Source organism: Acanthaster planci, linkage group LG11, assembly GCF_054643075.1.
Source record: "Acanthaster planci isolate LZ-2023a linkage group LG11, COTS_SCS, whole genome shotgun sequence".
NCBI lineage: Eukaryota > Metazoa > Echinodermata > Asteroidea > Valvatida > Acanthasteridae > Acanthaster > Acanthaster planci.
Window position 1 is genome coordinate 14311898 of NC_141787.1, and position 16684 is coordinate 14328581.

Sequence of the window (16684 nt, forward strand, 5' to 3'; positions counted from 1 at the left end):
GCCGGTCCTCAAAAATAGTCCCAGTAGATTAACCTTTACACTCAAATTGTCGGAGGTTTGGTTGAGCTTGTAGGTTCCCCGAAAAGTAGGTTTTCGTGTGGGAATCTGTTATCGTGCTCTGCAGCAAATATTCGCCCATTGAGAGGTCACGTTCATTCTTTCTGAAGAGCCGCAAAATATCGTAAATGGTTTCAAAGGTATTGTTGCTTTCCAAGGCACGTTTGGACACCAAACGTCATCTACAGGTGCATTGCTTGTTTTGTGATCGTAATTAGGCTATTTAAAGGTGAGGTATTGTGAAAAAAATGACGTGTCGCCAAACAAAGCAAATGTGGCGGCTTTGGAAGTCTACGGTATGCTTGATTCCATGGCAGTGTCCCTATTTTCCTGACGGGTTCCAGTGCATTGAACTCTCTTTCCTTAAGGATAATATAAGAGTTCATCATCAACATTACTGACACCGATCTTGATTTTGTTACTGACACATCTTTTGTAACACACCAACCAATTTCCCCGTTTCGTTCTGTAAAAATTCCGTTTTGTCTTTCTTTTTGAAATCAACAATAAATTATTACAATGTATATGATAAGATGTGTGTTGCACACTTTGGTCGGAAAAATCTTGGCGCCCGTCGGCAGGTATGGATAACCTAGGGGGCGCATAAGTGTCAGGTTGGGGGAACGTGCCATTCCGCCTTGAGCAGAAGCACCCCTTATCGGTTGAAAAGAGCCATGTTGGTCGGCAGTAATCATATTATTGATAGCGATGCGACCGTAACGCGTGCATTTCCTGGTCGTTCGTGAACCAGCGAAGTTCAGTTCCGACCAAAGGAGCCTCCGTCGCTAAGAAAAATTTCGCCCTCTCTTGGTTCATCTTGAATTGAGGTTCACTCTGCAATCATGCAATTTTCCGACGGTTCCCTATTCTGCCCTTAACATCATTAATATAATTCATATATTTTAACGAAGTGTCGCCCTTTTAAACACACCAGAAACCTTAAAATTGATACTTTCAAAGCAAAACCACTTCTTATAACTAGAATTTAGAAAAAAAATATCATTTTGACATTATTCCTGTAACTTTGCGAACACGATGACGATAAAACTTTCTTCGCCATTCAGGAAACTAATAATAGACCTAAATTCGTAGCGTATTGCAGTGAAGTATGAATGGGAGAATTAATATAGTATTTGACAGACCTTATAGCATGTTGATTTGCTTCACTACACCGCTTGTAGTGGATTTAATCGCTACACGTGGGTGAGGAGATTGGCACAGCACTCATTTAGAAGGTGTTTAGGGTTTTCCCCTGGAAAATCTCACACGTGAATATACCCTTTTGTCGGGAGATTGTTCATTTGTGTGCGCGCGATCGTGTGAGCAAGTTCTTTTGATGCTGTGTGGCCATTTGGGCTTTTGTTTAGACATCCAGTAGGTGCGGATTTTTGCTTGATTGACTGTGAAATTAATAAAACTCAAGTGTTTATTTTTAGGAACATGCCACTTCATACTTCAGGCGAAAAGCAAAAAGAACGACTTCACAAAACATCTGCAGCGAAATTTGCCTAAGGTGGAAAAGTGTTAAACTTTTTCAAATTCGCGGCACGAATATTTTGATCTGCCGTCAAGACTTCGCGTTCTCGTTCGTTTGGGCGTCAAGCATAATAACCTTATTTACTCGGGTTTCCGACGTGAATTTCAAGAAGGAAGATAAAAAAAACCCCCACCAACAAATTTTCACGTAGCCGTTGTTAAGTTCCTTCGACTGGTCGAGGCAGTCGTCAGAGAATATTTACAACAGACTATACGTTTGGCTGAGTTTAGGGCCGTTTTCCAATACTCAACTTCGGCTCTGTCTCAGGCTTCAACTGTCTTTTACTAGCAGACTTTGGCGCTGTAAGCGCAGTAATCAGTCGAATAGTTCCACAGAACATCAAATAAGACGCAAGAAAGCCAATAATTACAGTAATCCAATGTAATTTAAACGCTTCAGGCCCACAATCGGGGATTGGTTTTGGAAACGAAGCCTGAGATGGAGACGACGTCGAGTATTGGAAAACGGCCCTGGTTCCCTGAAAATAGGGTGATATTTTCATTTAGTATTCCGTAGTACGTGTATTAGTATCTAGTTATTTGGACCGCTGCGAGGGACTTTTGACTCCGTGAAGTATTTTTTTTACTTTTGACGGTCAACCATAGTTTTAGCAGCCACTCTAAAGCCTCTTGTAGGAAAAACGCGACTGTGACGTCAAAGGAGCAGGCCCTATCGGAACCATTTCGCACTCTGCGAAGCCACGTTCATTCACACCTGAGAGCCAGAAAATGTCACAAACCGCTTCGAGCCTTCTGTTGTTCGGCAATAAAGGGGTATTGTTGTTTCGCATGCATCACTTCCCTTTCCGACGTCAAACTGCTCTGTGGATTTCACAGGACCTGCTCCACGATCGGGCGGCACGGGCACGTCGCGTATCTCGGATATCTTGCACGAAGTGTCGGACGTCGACCCCACACATACATTTTCTGTTCTAAACTTGATTTCGCGTCTTGCAACACTAAATGTTAATATTACAGCCATCTTTGAAGGCCCAAAAATCGGGCCTAGGAAGTGCTGTGAATTTTTTTTTATGCACAGCGATGATTCGCGAGAAAACCTTGTGACTTGACATTTCTCATTTTGCAGATTGAGGGCGCACTGCGCCATAACTGCAAAGGCGCCACTTTTTTCAAAGCCAGTAAATTGATTCGAGTGAACCTATGCAGTACTGATGACGCCACACTTTGTTTCATGTGCTTTCCTATGATGCTCTGTTGTAGACGGGCCTCCACTCTCCATAAGATAGTGCATCGTAAACATTGTTTGACGTCATCAGTACATAATAGGCCTGTTGACTGCACCACCCCAACTTCACCGACCCAACATCCTCCATTTTGATTGTTTTGTAACACCCCCCCCCAAAAAAAGTGAACAGAAGGATGGAGGCAGTGAACTGAATGCAATAGATTGTGTTCCCATGAACCTGGATGAAGTCGGGCCCTCTTTTGCGATGGAGCCATTTTTATTTCGAAATAGATAGGAAAGAAAGAATAACTACAATGTCTTGTGCTTGGGATCATCCGATAGTTGACACAGTCTTTCCAGAATCCGATCAATGATAATGATATTAAGATAAGGCAGTTCTGTAGGTTCAGTTCTACAAGTGGAAAGAAATCCCCGAAAAAAGGAAGCCCTTGGAATCAGGCACAGGGACCGAAAACGTCAACTTTTGATACTTTATTTTTCCTGGTAGCCTACTTTAAAGAGAGGACATTTTATCGTCGCGTATTGACGATTTCTTCAACTGATTAGCAACCCCACAACAGCCCACGAGAAGAGCGCCCCCAGGCGGTCAGTGTGCTCAGTGCCGTATTGTCTTTTATAATTTGAAGTATACAGGCGGGGAAATTACAAAAATTATTTTCTCTGGGAGACAAGGGGATTTTTCTTTTCAAATTAGTGTTTGCACTTTTCCCAGGAATAAATTTGCCCCCCCCCCCCGATCGTAGGGAATCTCCCGTGAATCATGGGGTGCATACCGCGGAAATACGTATTAAGTCGTATGCTATCAAAACTTGGAAACAAACGGTATCATATTTTTTGGCGTCTTGTGTACGACCTATCACACATTGTTTTCTGTCAACCGTTAGTGTGGAACCCGCACACTAATTTTAAATAAATAAATTGTTAAAAATACCAAAAATACCCCAGAAATGACACATTTTAACATTATATTCGTTCTCGCAATTCCGTTATGTTGTAGGGAACCGCGCATGCAGGTCCACGCACTTCAGGACCAAATTTACCTGATGGTGGAAAGTAACCTTCTCATGCGCATAGTACCTGCCAAGGGGGCGCACTCACACACGGGTGTTGTCTTACTGCATTGTGAGGACACGCCCCTCCTTCCTTTACTCTTGCTTGGTTCCTGCTGCTTGGGACTTAAAGTCTAACTGAACGTGTCCCACAAGGCGTGTAAGCATCGAGATCTTGGGTCAGGGCCGCAGTATGTGTTCTAGGCCCCAGATACCAGCGGTCCGTATTCCTGCCAGTGTTCTGTGGGCCCTGTAGGTACCAGTCTGTTTTAGGCCGTATTGGCGCTGGTGGATCCAGGTACCAGCGTTCCATGTTTAATGGCAGTGTTCTGTAAGCCCTATAGGTACTAACGTTCTGCAGGCCCTATTGACATTAGTGTTCTGAAGGCCCATTAGGCAGGAATAGCATTGTTTCATAGACCCTAGACACCAGTTCTCCTATTACCCTGCACAGGCGCCAGTACACCAGTGTTCCATTAGGCTCAAGTGTTCCGTAGGACTTGCAGGAATAGCATTGTTTCATAGACCCTAGACACCAGTTCTCCTATTACCCTGCACAGGCGCCAGTACACCAGTGTTCCATTAGGCTCAAGTGTTCCGTAGGACTTGCAGGAATAGCAATGTTTCATAGACCCTACACACCAGTTCTCCTATTACCCTGCACAGGCGCCAGTATACCAATGTTCCGTAGGCCCAAACTACACGTATGTCCCGTAGGCCATAGGTGCTAGTGCTCCTTGCATTCCTTGTTGGTGCCGAGTAACAGGTTCGTCTTATGGAAGTTCTCGTACTGTTAGTAATGTCCGGGGCAATTTGGACCTATTTGGTAATGAACTCGCACTTCAGAAATCAACAAACTACCACGATCATCATTTCCTCCTAAACCTGATTTTTTTAAAAAAGAAAACAAAGTTTGGAAACAAGGGGTTGAATATATTGAAGCGACGCTGATTTATAATTGTGGAAATTGATGACTAACCTAACAAAAAAACAAAAGGCAGTTTTGAAGGCAAACATATTATTTTGAAACATAAGAAATGAAAGACCTTTCCAATGTTTACGTCATTATTGTTTCGATTTAGGCTTCGTTTTTATGACATCCAAAATTTTGACGTAAATGCACCGATGCTCTCTCGGTTAACAAAACATTTCGTTTTGGTGAAATTGAAAGTTCATTTCCACGCACCGTTTTTTAATGGCTCGTGCTATTTATAAGAAAATACTCATTCGGAACAAGTGTGACCAGTTTCCTTATGCAACCCAGTAGTGAACGAGGGCATCACGCGACCCTGCACGTTTTGTGAGGTTTGCTACTCGTGATAAACGGGCCTTCTTTACGGGAAGAAGCTAAAGAATCGATACTACAGGATGTTCGAAACTTGGCCAAATTGTGGATCAAAGAAAACAGGGAGCAGTCTGTCATATTGTCATGTAAAGTACAGGATCGGTCTTGTGATCGAACATTCCTGTGTCAAGTCCCCAACTTTCCCCTGTCAATCTGAACTCTCGCTACTGCATTCCTTGTAGACGGGTATCGACAAATAGTCCATGCACAGTATCGAAGTGCATGGACAGGACTTTAATGACTGGGGGAGAAATGAGGGAGTTGACTTGTCGGATCTTTTTCTTTCGCACTCTCTTCGCGCTTTCTCCAGGCTCTCATAAACCACTTTTTATGGGCGCTTTCCTATGAGGCTTGATGGATCGTGTTTTGTATGTAGCTCTATGGTCTCACCATACTGCCTCAGGAAAGAGGTCTTGACTTTTAAAGTTTGTGACGTAAGTATCGGTCTTTTCACGCATTGGACACAGGACAGGGAACGCATCTTTGCCCCATCCATCCTTTAGTATTACTGTGTGAGGGCGTCTTCTAAATTTACATGGACCATCTTTGATGGATCGCCATCTCTGATGGCCCGCTAGTTCTGATGGACTGCCATGTTGCTGATCAGTGGAACATTGCACCATGGAAGTCTCTTCCTTGTTAAAAGCAGTGGCCTGTTTGACACTTTATTGCAAATTTGTTTAATTCTGCACACACTGTTACGAATAAATAAATACATTTTATGTATTTATAATTTTGGACATAAATAGCTATATAAATATAATCTGTTATTAGGACAATGATACCAATATTAAATATATTAAAACAGATGAACGTATATTTCTTTTCAAAAGAAGAGCCATTGAATTTTTTAAAGCTTGTATCAGTCATGATGGCCCGCATTATATGATGGATTGACAGATTGCTGATCAGTGGAACATTGCATCATAAAACTCTCTTCCTTTTTTGAAACAAGTATTCCGCTTGACACTTTATTGCAAGTTTGTTAAATTCTACACACACCGTTACAATTAAACAATGGATATAATTTGTGTATTTATGATTTGGACATAAATAAATAAGTTAAAAAGAATCATTTTAAGGAATGTATGTAATATAATACTCATACAATAAGTTAATAGGAAAAGGTATAAATATTAGATACATTAAAATAGATGTACACATTTCTTTTCAAAATAAGAGACAATGAATTTTTAAGCTTGTAGCAATCATGATGGACATTTTTTCCTAAAGGCAACAACGGAGATTTCAGAAGTACTTTATCTGAATAACACCTAAACAGAATTTATACCAGTACTGGGCTGCAGGGTGCGCTGTTATAGTAAACTTATTCGCTGTTTTAAATCCCAACTCCGCATCAGGTTGGAATTTGAAGTTACTCTACTACAAACGAGAAGATCTTCCTGCTGTCGTCTTGTCGTGAGAACCGAAGGTCTGGCGTGCGCTATTGGTAGTGGCTAGAGAGAACGCCGAAGTCGCTGGCCACTTGGTACATGTAGGCGATGAACTCTTGCAGGACGTACAGGGTTCGCTGGTCCCTCTCTGTGTTCTGATCGAAGGTGTCCGAGGAGCAAGGCTGGGGGTCGGCGGACGACTGGTTGAACAACTCACGCTGTGTGCAAACATACGGGGGGGAAAAAGGCGGGAAAGTGTGAGGCTTAGTGAACTTCGCTCTGCGGTGCTGAAGACGGCTTGATTGGCCGTTGGGTTGTCGGTTGGGCTTTTAGCTCAGACTTGGCGAACATCTTCAGCGAGAACTGAGCAGTCCTACGAGCCTGCATGGTGACGATAACTAGCTTTGGTGTAGAATGGTTAAAGAATGCCGGGGGCGTAGGATGTACACACCCGTGAGAACGCACCGAGTAAGGATGCAAAATGGCGAAGGATAAAATATAAAAGGGTGCAACATAGCGAAGAGGTTTGCGTGAGATCAAAGTTCTAAACTCCTTTTGTGAAGTACAACTTTTATTCTACATGTATTTCTGTACTGACGGCTAGCTGTAGATTTACCAGCCGCGGGTAGGCAGGAAAGAGAAGAGCCCTGTTTAATGACGCTTACCACTTCTGTGAGCCTTGCGATCAGGAGTTTCACTTTCTGGATAACGTCGTTTATACTGCTCGAGTGCGTTGGCTCTGTCGCGTTGACCTTAATCAGCACTTGCTTGTAGCAGACCAAGTTATCGTAATGCCGTTCGGCAATCTCGCTGTCCTGTGTTCAGAGGCAAAATAACATTAATCTCGTGAATTAAATGGTGCATGTTTAGGAGGGGGCGCTGTTTCACAAAGCAGTGATTTCCCGTGGGAAGAACTTCTTCCATTTCGTCTGCTACGGTTTTTCATAGTATTCTGTCCAAAAGGAAATCTGGCATGGCTACGTTCGAATCAATAGCTGGCGATATACTGGAACTAAGCGCTGTCCAGAATACTTCTGAGCCCCCCCGGTGTTTGAGTCAAATATTTCAAATAGCTCAGGGATTGTGTGCACTAAAATACCACGTGGAAGTAAGCGGCTCTGCTAAATCCCAAACCATATAAATGTGGTAACTTACCGAGATATGATTTGCGTCCACTGCGTAAGTGCCGGGCAAAGTTAAAGAGGGCGCTGTTAAATCCTGGCTACGGACTATGGTGGTTTGTCCAAAGCGATCATTCATCTGTTTTCGGACAAACAACAATTAATGCATGAGTCATAATAAGCTACACCACTTTCCGAGAAGCATGGCAACCAAGAGGACGCCCTTGCAGTGCTGCAGTTTCCATCGCTCCCAACACCGAGTACTTAGATAAGCTACTTTTATTCAAATGCTTGATGCAGTATCATAAGAAGCTGTCACTTAATGCATGGCATGTGCGCGCAGAATCTAATTATGTGCGTCGTTCGAGTTTTTAGCAGGCAGCCAAAACGTAATGTTAGTAGTTTATTCACAGAATGTGTTGAATCGTGAATCTAAGGGATTAGCTTTGGTCTGACACAGTTAGAGGATTTTTCAATCACGTGGTTTTGGATGGTCAGCGTTCAATTTTTACACAGATGTACGCGGAAACGTGCGCACCTTCGAAGTCTCCCAACATTCTGACGTATATGAATCCGCCAATAGAATTACACAAATTCGAAAATGCACGCGCCTCATGGTACGCTGTCTGAAATGCCTTTGCCCGTTCTGTTACGTCACGTGAGAAACCTGTATAGAGTACCGAAGTGAATATGTCACACGCACAGTTATGTGTTTAAAATTATTAGCGCGAGATCCAGCGCGTGAACCAACACGCGCGCGTACTCAGTTCGTTTGCACTGCACCAACCTCTCCCCATGGGTACGATCTTGCCGCGCCACGTTGGCTCCCAACAAGCCTTTGGCGATCTAGTGAAGGAACGCGTACGCATTCCATATTTGCACTGCGCTTTCTGGTGCGCAGTGATGTCACGCTTCGGTGCGTGGTGCCATTTTGCAGGCCAGTTCTGTTTTTTCCAAGAGGGAAACCTTCTTTGTGAAAATTCTGTAAAACAAAAGCACTGGCCTAAAAGATGGCAGCCACGCAAACCCTCTATAGTGAAGGACGCTTTGCGGCATTTTCCCCGGGTGCCCGCTGTCAGATGCGTTCCTCTCACAGACGAAGTTGCAACAAATATTCCTTTGGGAACAGAACGACGTTCCTTGGGATGGGGGGGGGAGACTCGCGTTTGCGTGTACTTGCGCGGTTGGCATGTTCTGCATTGGGCATTGATTGATACAATCTCAACGCTCGAATAGGCGGTACGCGCGCGTTGTGTGCCTCTTCGACCAATTGGGTGTCATGAATTGTGACATGCACACGCGCATCAAGCTAAAGAATGTACTTGTGAGTGCGGTGCCACCGCAGTTACGGCGTCTAATCTGAATACAGGCATGCAGAGCCTCGAACTGGCAACTTGTACAAATCGCGCCAGAATCGCTTTGTCCAATCGCATGGTAGGCCTGTAAGAACTAACGCAAAATTACATTTACAAGCAAGATACACAGGAGTCACTGAACCGCCGGCTACAATTATTGTGAAAAGCTGCCAGATCAAGGCTTTGCATGCCTGTGGCGGCAGCGTGCGAAGAGCGAATACTCACGTAATTTTCATGAAGCGTGTCGGTCGAGCCTTTCACAATCGTTGCCTCGTTGGCCAAATGCGAGGTGTGCCTCTGAAGCGCACTGACACTTCTGGACGGACGGTGCAACTTCAGGAATTGCTGGAGAGGTAGTGCTGCGGATGGTCCCATGAATACGCACAGCGAGGCAAAAGCGAACAAACAGATAGAAAACCTGGCTGGATACATGTTTCGGCTGAGAAAAAATGTGTATATCTGTGTACCGATTGCACTGTGCTGCTTATCTTGCTGTGAAACTAGTTGCGCACGTGATCTAAGTTACAAAATCTGACAATTATTACCGCGAGTTGCCGTGGAATTTTGACCCTGTACGGTTACTGTGGTGCTCCTGAAAAGTGCCTGCTTTTTTATAGGCAGGGAATCCTTCCCCGCCTGTCCAGGGTGCTATACCCGTCGAATGCTCTATGAGGTACCAGCCGGATCGGATGACGTATTCAGACCCCAAGAATTCACCTTAAAACCGCGAAAAATAAAGGAGAGAAAGTACAAAAGGGATAGAACTTTCCCCGGATTCTGCTCTACCAGAACTTTTGCAAGTCAGAGAGGAAGCACAGAATGACGTGACGCGGAAACGTTTATGCATCCTTCATTTTACACGCAAAGGGGCTTGCACTTAAAGTCATCATTGCTTTGTCCTTTCCTTCGGACGAGTTAATAAAATTGACATAAAAAAGCCGAGGTTCTAGTTTCTTCTGGCCGTTTGACCCTTTTCTTTATTGAATACGTTTCCTATGTGCATCGAACGCCTTACAAATGATTTTTTAGAACATGTCTTTTATTTTTTGGACAGGCCGTGTGTCCAGAAGGATGAGATTTCAAATTACAGAAAAATCATCTGAAATTGCCCCGCCCTTCTTTTCCCCTTTTCTCTTGTAATTTTCGAAACTTAATCGTCATATCCTCCCACTGTTTTTAGTCACACTCTTTCAGGTATGGAAAGTTTTTGTCCGTATACGCGGAACCCGAGTCAGGGAACCGTTTGATTTTGGGGGGTAACACCTTATATTAAAAATCAACCAACACTCAGCCTTGGGGTTAACCGATCCGGTTCGTTTGAACACATCCTTTATTCTCCATAAACGTACCGGTTACATTTGCAATTGCTACAAATAATGCATTGGGAGTTTACAAAATAATAATATGATATAGAATGTTTATGATAACCTCATTCCTTTTGAATGATAAACGCGACACCCCGGATGCTGCCGTCGTATTTGCAGTCATAAAGAGAGTTAACCAAACTGGGATTTGTCATGAAAATGAGTAGTGTGTGGGTTAATAACCCTCGCGTATCACTGAGGAACGCGATGGACTAATTCTAGCCCCCCCCCCCCACCCAGTTGCCCAGTTGAACCACTTCGATTCCTCATTCCCCATCACCACTGTTCGAACTCCCTTTCATGCCTATTAAAAGGGCCAAATTGGTGGAAGGGATTTCAGCACCCTGAAAAGCTGTATTGTGTGTAGATGTTGAGGGGTTTATTGTATTATTTATTGCTTATTTTTGAGTGTGTTCACGCTGCTAGACGAATCAAACAGTTCGGCATTATGTTTCGAGAAGGCTGGGTCGTTTGAATACCAAGCTCGTTTGGAGAGTCGGCGGCCGGGTCGGCGCACGGCTAGGGTTGTAAGGTCGCCCCCGCGTGCCCTGTTGACGTTCCCGATTGACCTATTAAAGACACACTTTGATTTGAGAATGTTGAAATATACTGAACTTTCTCACCTTTCAATGGGGCTTGTAGGGATTTTTTATTCCACCACGAATGACTTGCTCAATGCCCCGTAATGGTTCTAGCGTATACCTTGTCCATTTTATCGGTGACCAATCAGGAAATAACAGTTGTAATATTATTCAATTTTTTTGTATTAAAAGCTTCCCCAGTACATGTATTGAGTTTCCTTTCATTTTTGCTTTGTGACCCTGTTTCGAATTCCTTGACGAACTTCCGCTCAGCTTTTAGGCGTTTATTGCTTGTTCTTTCCAGGAATGATGAGTTCATGTTTACATAATAACGGGATCAATAAAATAATAGCAATCCTGTTGTCTTTTAAGACCTGGAAGGCGATAAAAAAAACTGAAATAATAGCGCTGACGCATCTGTTCGATTTGATCGTGCAAGCCGCAGCCTGAGTGCACGAATGCGTCATTTTAGGGGAATTTCTTCCCATTGAAAGGGGTCCACAAAATTAATTTTACTCTGAAATATCTCTTGTGCGAAATGCATTGAATACCTTTGGATATCCTTCACGGATTGAGGTCTATTAAAGGTCCTGTGATGTCAATCTTGAAAGTGGGTTTTAATTTTTTTTTTTTTTAGTTTTAACTGGTTCGGGCAGCTACTTTCTCTGGACATTATTATTGTGACCAACTTATTGAGGTTTGCACTTTGAAAAGTTGCTCACTGGCAAGTTGTGCAAGAGGAGAATAGTCCAGCCAGACAAAATGGAGTGCAACCCGAAGACTGACCAGGCTTAGTTTGTTTCACACGGATTGGACCGCCATCATTGATCTCTCACTGGTTCACTGACACCGGAACTCGCCTAATGGATAGCGCGAACCAGCTCTGGGATCCCTTATCCCGATCCGAATCCGTGTGAAACAAACCTGTCCTTTAAATGAGCGTCGGTCTAAGATTAAGTCACTGAATGCTGTGACGTGAATGTGCACATTGAGTTTAAGTGACGCTTGGAAGATAAAATCCAAAAGGTTAACCATTAGGCAGAAACTGAAAATGAAACGGCCAGTCGGCTCGATCGTATCTTGGGGATGACCAGAGCAGTTGGGCGGACTCTTACGAAATTTCAACGGGCCAAGTAATCGACCCGGGGATTTTGGACCGCTTCGAAAGTGCACCCTTCACGAGACCGGAAAACCTCAAGGTCGTGGGGCACTTTGGCGGAAAAGCCAGTCGGATGAAGAAACTGTTTTGCGTCTCGCGTTTAGGCCTAGAGCTTGTATTAAAATGTCTGGAATCCTCTGTCGTGCTGTTGCCTTCATGTCTTCTTGTTCTCTGCCAAGACGATCGTCGGCAGAACCACGAACTAAAGTAGAAGTCCTGGTTTGTGCAATGAACAACTTGAGGTTTCGTGAACTACGAAAGGGATTATAATATGCGCGCGCATATGGCACATTAACCTATGGGCAAGCTCGAACAAGGACCATAGTTAACCGTAGTTAATACGTGTAAAATTACAAGTGTAACATTTGACACGAATTATCCATTTGCAAACTTGTGGACTATTCTAGCATTTTACTAAAAATCAATATTTGTTGGAAAATTAACTGAAGTTTTATTTCGTGGAAACAATGTCATAGACTTGTGTTAGTTCTAAGGAGTCCGTTTTGTGAAGTGTCTTTGTGTCCGTAGATATATTAGATTTTTTTCTTTTGTTGCGTTTCATAGAATTTTGATGTACAATGGATGTGTCAACATTTATTGTGTTATAACTTGAGGAAACTTCATTGTATTCGTTTATTTTAGCTAAATTTGGTAAAATTATAGATACTGCTATGTTAGTTTTTTTAATGGCCCTTTGTATAAAAAAAACAAAACAAAAAAAGGACCATTGTATGTGCACACATTAAGCCAGGAGAAAACTAAAAAGGAACAAATTTTCCTTCTGCCGTCACCCTCATCCATTCACACTGACATAAAAAACTTCTAGATAGTCCCCCGTTGCATGCACTCCGGAACCAGTTCGTGTAAACTGACGGTTAACGATTGTGGGATTCCTTGTGCGGCATTCGTTTTGGAGGTCAGTGGACCGCCGCATCTTTGTGATGTCATAAAATCTCTGCACTCGGCATGGAACGTGTCAATTAACACGTGTCTCGTCCTTCCTGTCTAAAGGCTTTTTTTCCGGAACCCAGTGTTGGCCCCAACTTGCTATCAACTTCTGATGTTACTTTTCCATTATCATTTTCACCAGTTTCCGATCAGGTCTGTGCCTCCTTTGTTCGTCCTGAAAAAAAAGAGAGCATTTTGGATTCTGTCTAACTGGCGACCAAGTATACTATTATAGGGACAAATTCGAGGCCAGTTCTGAAGGCCAAATTTGATGCTGCTGAAGGCCAACTCATCTGTTTGCAACCACGCATTCCGGTTTTACTCCCGTAATCCGTTCATACACCGAAAATGGATGTATTCTGTGAAAGTCTTGTATCACAACTTTCCGCAATATGGCCCCTTGGAAAATAATTCCATTAAACTTGACCCCGGCCATCTCGTCGACAGCACGAACCAAGTTTGACCACAAGCGACCATTCTGTCAACCACTGGATTGACCTGGGATCCTGTGTTAGGCATCGCGGGTTACCAGGCAAATTCGACAACATGGTCGCCGGATGCGTTTTTCTTCTTGTCCGTTTAGTAACTGGCACAGCGGTATCATTAACCAGGTTATACCCATCGATGGGTAGAAACCAGGTTATCTATTAACTAGATTATACCCATCGATGGGTAACCAGGTTATCTATTAACCAGGTTATACCCATCGATGGGTAACTAAGTTATCTATAATGTTTGTGGCTCGCAAACCGGAATCCACAACTGATACTAAAAATATTTGCTTCTTCGTCGTTTAGACTATTACTCATTAATTAAAACTTTGGGGCAAAGGGTAACTGTTTTTTTCTATTTTGGCATAAAAAAAGATAAAAAACAGTTCCGTCCCTGAATTCTTCAGGAGTTCGGTCTCTTTCCGAAATCAACAAATCAATCAATCGATATGTAACCAGTTCATGCAGAATTATTAGATCCGTTACCGATATCAGATATATCTATCTAGTTGCAGTTTTGTCCATGAAATCATTACCAATGTATTTATAAAAGTTTAAAGAAATAGCTGTGTTTTTTTCCCTGTGCTTCGCAGAAAGATTTCACAAAACATTTCTTGTTGCACTCTTCAGGATTTTTGTCGGTTACGTTTCCAAAAGTTTGCTTGCATGAGGTTAAGTAGTTCGTGCCCCGACCAACAGACCTCAGCGATGAGCTGTTTTTTCCCTTCTTCTTGTAAATGGCAAAAAGAAAATATTGCTCGTTATGTTGAACAGCAGCCGTATAATTGGGTTGACAGGTGCGCCTTTTAAAGATATACACGGACTTTCTGAGTACCAACGTTCTCCGCAAAATACTGAACTGGGTAAGAGGGAATAAAGCCAGAGTGCACAGGCATTTGATGGTAAATGTGCAAAGGTAAGATTACAAAATAAATGTCAGACTTCAGATACTCCCAGTTGTGTCAAATTTAAGTTTTAAGGAGAAAAGTACTCGAAAAGTACGCGGCCGAGTACTTTCCGAGTACTTTTGTCCTAAAAAGTTAATCTTAATTAATCAAACATTGATGGCCTGAAGTTATTATGTTGCTTTGTAATCGTACCTTCATGCATGTACCATCAAATGCCGATGTACTTCAGCTTTGTTCCCTCCTAACTAGTTAAATATTTGGTAGAGAACCTGGTTCTCCAAAAGTACTTGACTACATCACTGCTATCTACCCCTATCATGCACGGACTGACACCGTATGAAGGCACGTTTTAAGATCCGTGCAGATCAGTGGCGTGATTTTGTGCCTGAAATGGGGGAGGGGGTGGGGAATTGTGGGGGGTGACTTTGCCTGGAAATGGAAATTTGAAAAGCCGGGGGGGGGGTGACACCATATGACACTATGGGGGCAATACTCAGACACAGACGTACATCTGTAATTATAATGCATCACATTCGTGCAGAATCTAATATTAGAATGGCACATATATGGCTTTTTTATTGCTTGCCTTTTTTGAGTGATATTGAGTACATTTGTTTGGTGGGAAGCCCGACAAATTCTTCACAATCTGCTTAAATTTTTTCTTCACCATAAAAAAGTGCGTGTGTGGGTGTGTGTATGTGGGGGGGGGGGTCGGGGGGTGATTCACTGTAGCCCCCACCCCCACCCCCGAAAGTGTGGTGGGTAATATTTCTGTGCATGTTCTGAGTCTGCTCTGCAGCTTGGTGTGTAGCAACGCACCCGATGGCTGGGCCCGTTAAAACTGCCAAACAACAGACGGGAAGCCCAAATTGGTTCCGATTCACTGGTGAAAATTGCTTGTGGTGGCCTACCCCATCCGGCAGTAAAGAACGGCGTGCGAGCGAGGTGAAGGACGGGAAGGGCGTGCGACGCAACGAACGGAGGCTCGCGGTGAGCTTCGCGTCCGGTATAAACCGCACTGCAGACGCCACGAGAGGACAGAGATTCCTGAATGCAGTCATCTGTTCCCCGAACTTTCACACAGTTCAGAACTCCCCGCCCAGCTTTAGGCTGCTCTTTGGAGCCCCTTGCCTTTAATCACGTGCCCTTCACTCATCAGCAATCCAATGGGGATTCCTGTCAGGCAATGGAAAAGTGATTACGGGAAAAAAGCGGAATCGCAACGTGCTTGATGAATTTCCCACGTGGCGTAAGACTGGCAGTGTTGTTCGCTCGTCGTGAGCGAACCGTTATTGTGGAACAGCGCCCTCGCCCAGCGCATTCGCGTGGTCCGAAACGTGTCGGTAGGCTCTGCTCTCTCCGGTCGGTCGTATATTTTGCCTACAAGTGGCTGGTAAACGTGTGGTTGGTCATTAGTACAGATCAAATTAATATTTCACTATTAAATGCCAAAAGAAAAAAATCCCGCGCAGCAATCCAAAACACAAAACTTAACACAAGCTGCAGTGCTGTAGGTCTGTCTCGGTCTTTCGAGACCACTTTTCGCCGGTCCCAGTCTCCGTCTGGGTCTCGATAGCTGGTGTCGATTCGAGACTGGTAATGTGCAGCATTTACTTGTCATAATTATCAATCAATTACTTTGTGCGTGCCTTGAATTGCTTCATCAGAGCGTTGTCCCATTGGTACTAATAGAAACATTTACTAGCCAGTAGATCATACTATGAATTTTGTTTATGGATCGTTATACTGTGATAAGATTGAACTGCAAGTTAGAAAGTTATCACCCGCTGCAGAACTAGGACGTTCCTTAAAAGTAAACGACCAAATGCACATTTGGAAGTGAAATCGGACACAACAGAGAATGATATTTCTGTACACTTCCGGGCCGCCCATACGAACAGTAGACACCGTGAGAGAGGCCTGTTGAGCCCGAAGTTTTCGCCTTCTTCCAAAATACTGCAGTAAATTTGACGCTGGTGTAGACGCTGTTCCAGGAGTCCGTTTTGAACATGGCCTAACTCCCCCGGCGACCTGCGCTCGCACTTTGCAGCTCGGGCATACCGGCAAGCGTCATGGTTCACTGACACCAGAACCCGCCTAATGGACACATAATTTATTAATGGCTTTGGGATCACTGATCGAGGACCAGATTTTCGTGAAACAAACAAG

The 16684-nt window shown here is 43.6% G+C and overlaps 2 protein-coding genes across 3 annotated transcripts in view; one reads left to right on the forward strand and one right to left on the reverse strand.

Moving 5' to 3' along the window:
• The window catches only part of dars2 (aspartyl-tRNA synthetase 2, mitochondrial), a 167953-nt gene that overhangs the window by 47996 nt on the left and 103273 nt on the right, over positions 1-16684 (forward strand). The window lies entirely within an intron of this gene.
• LOC110976438 (uncharacterized) lies at positions 6061-9690 on the reverse strand. The gene is made up of 4 exons (XM_022229705.2): positions 9290-9690; positions 7744-7848; positions 7254-7403; positions 6061-6806 (listed from the first exon to the last, which is right to left on the reverse strand). The coding sequence occupies exons 1-4, from the start codon at positions 9494-9496 to the stop codon at positions 6639-6641; spliced, it is 630 nt and encodes a 209-aa protein (XP_022085397.2). The 5' UTR covers positions 9497-9690; the 3' UTR covers positions 6061-6638.

Coding starts and splice junctions, on each gene's coding strand:
- LOC110976438 (XM_022229705.2), bottom strand. CDS start 9,496: ATGTATCCAGCCAGGTTTTCTATCTGTTTGTTCGCTTTTGCCTCGCTG. Junction 7,849..9,289: donor ACACGCTTCATGAAAATTAC/GTGAGTATTCGC, acceptor GTCCGAAAACAG/ATGAATGATCGCTTTGGACA. Junction 7,404..7,743: donor TGGACGCAAATCATATCTCG/GTAAGTTACCAC, acceptor CTCTGAACACAG/GACAGCGAGATTGCCGAACG.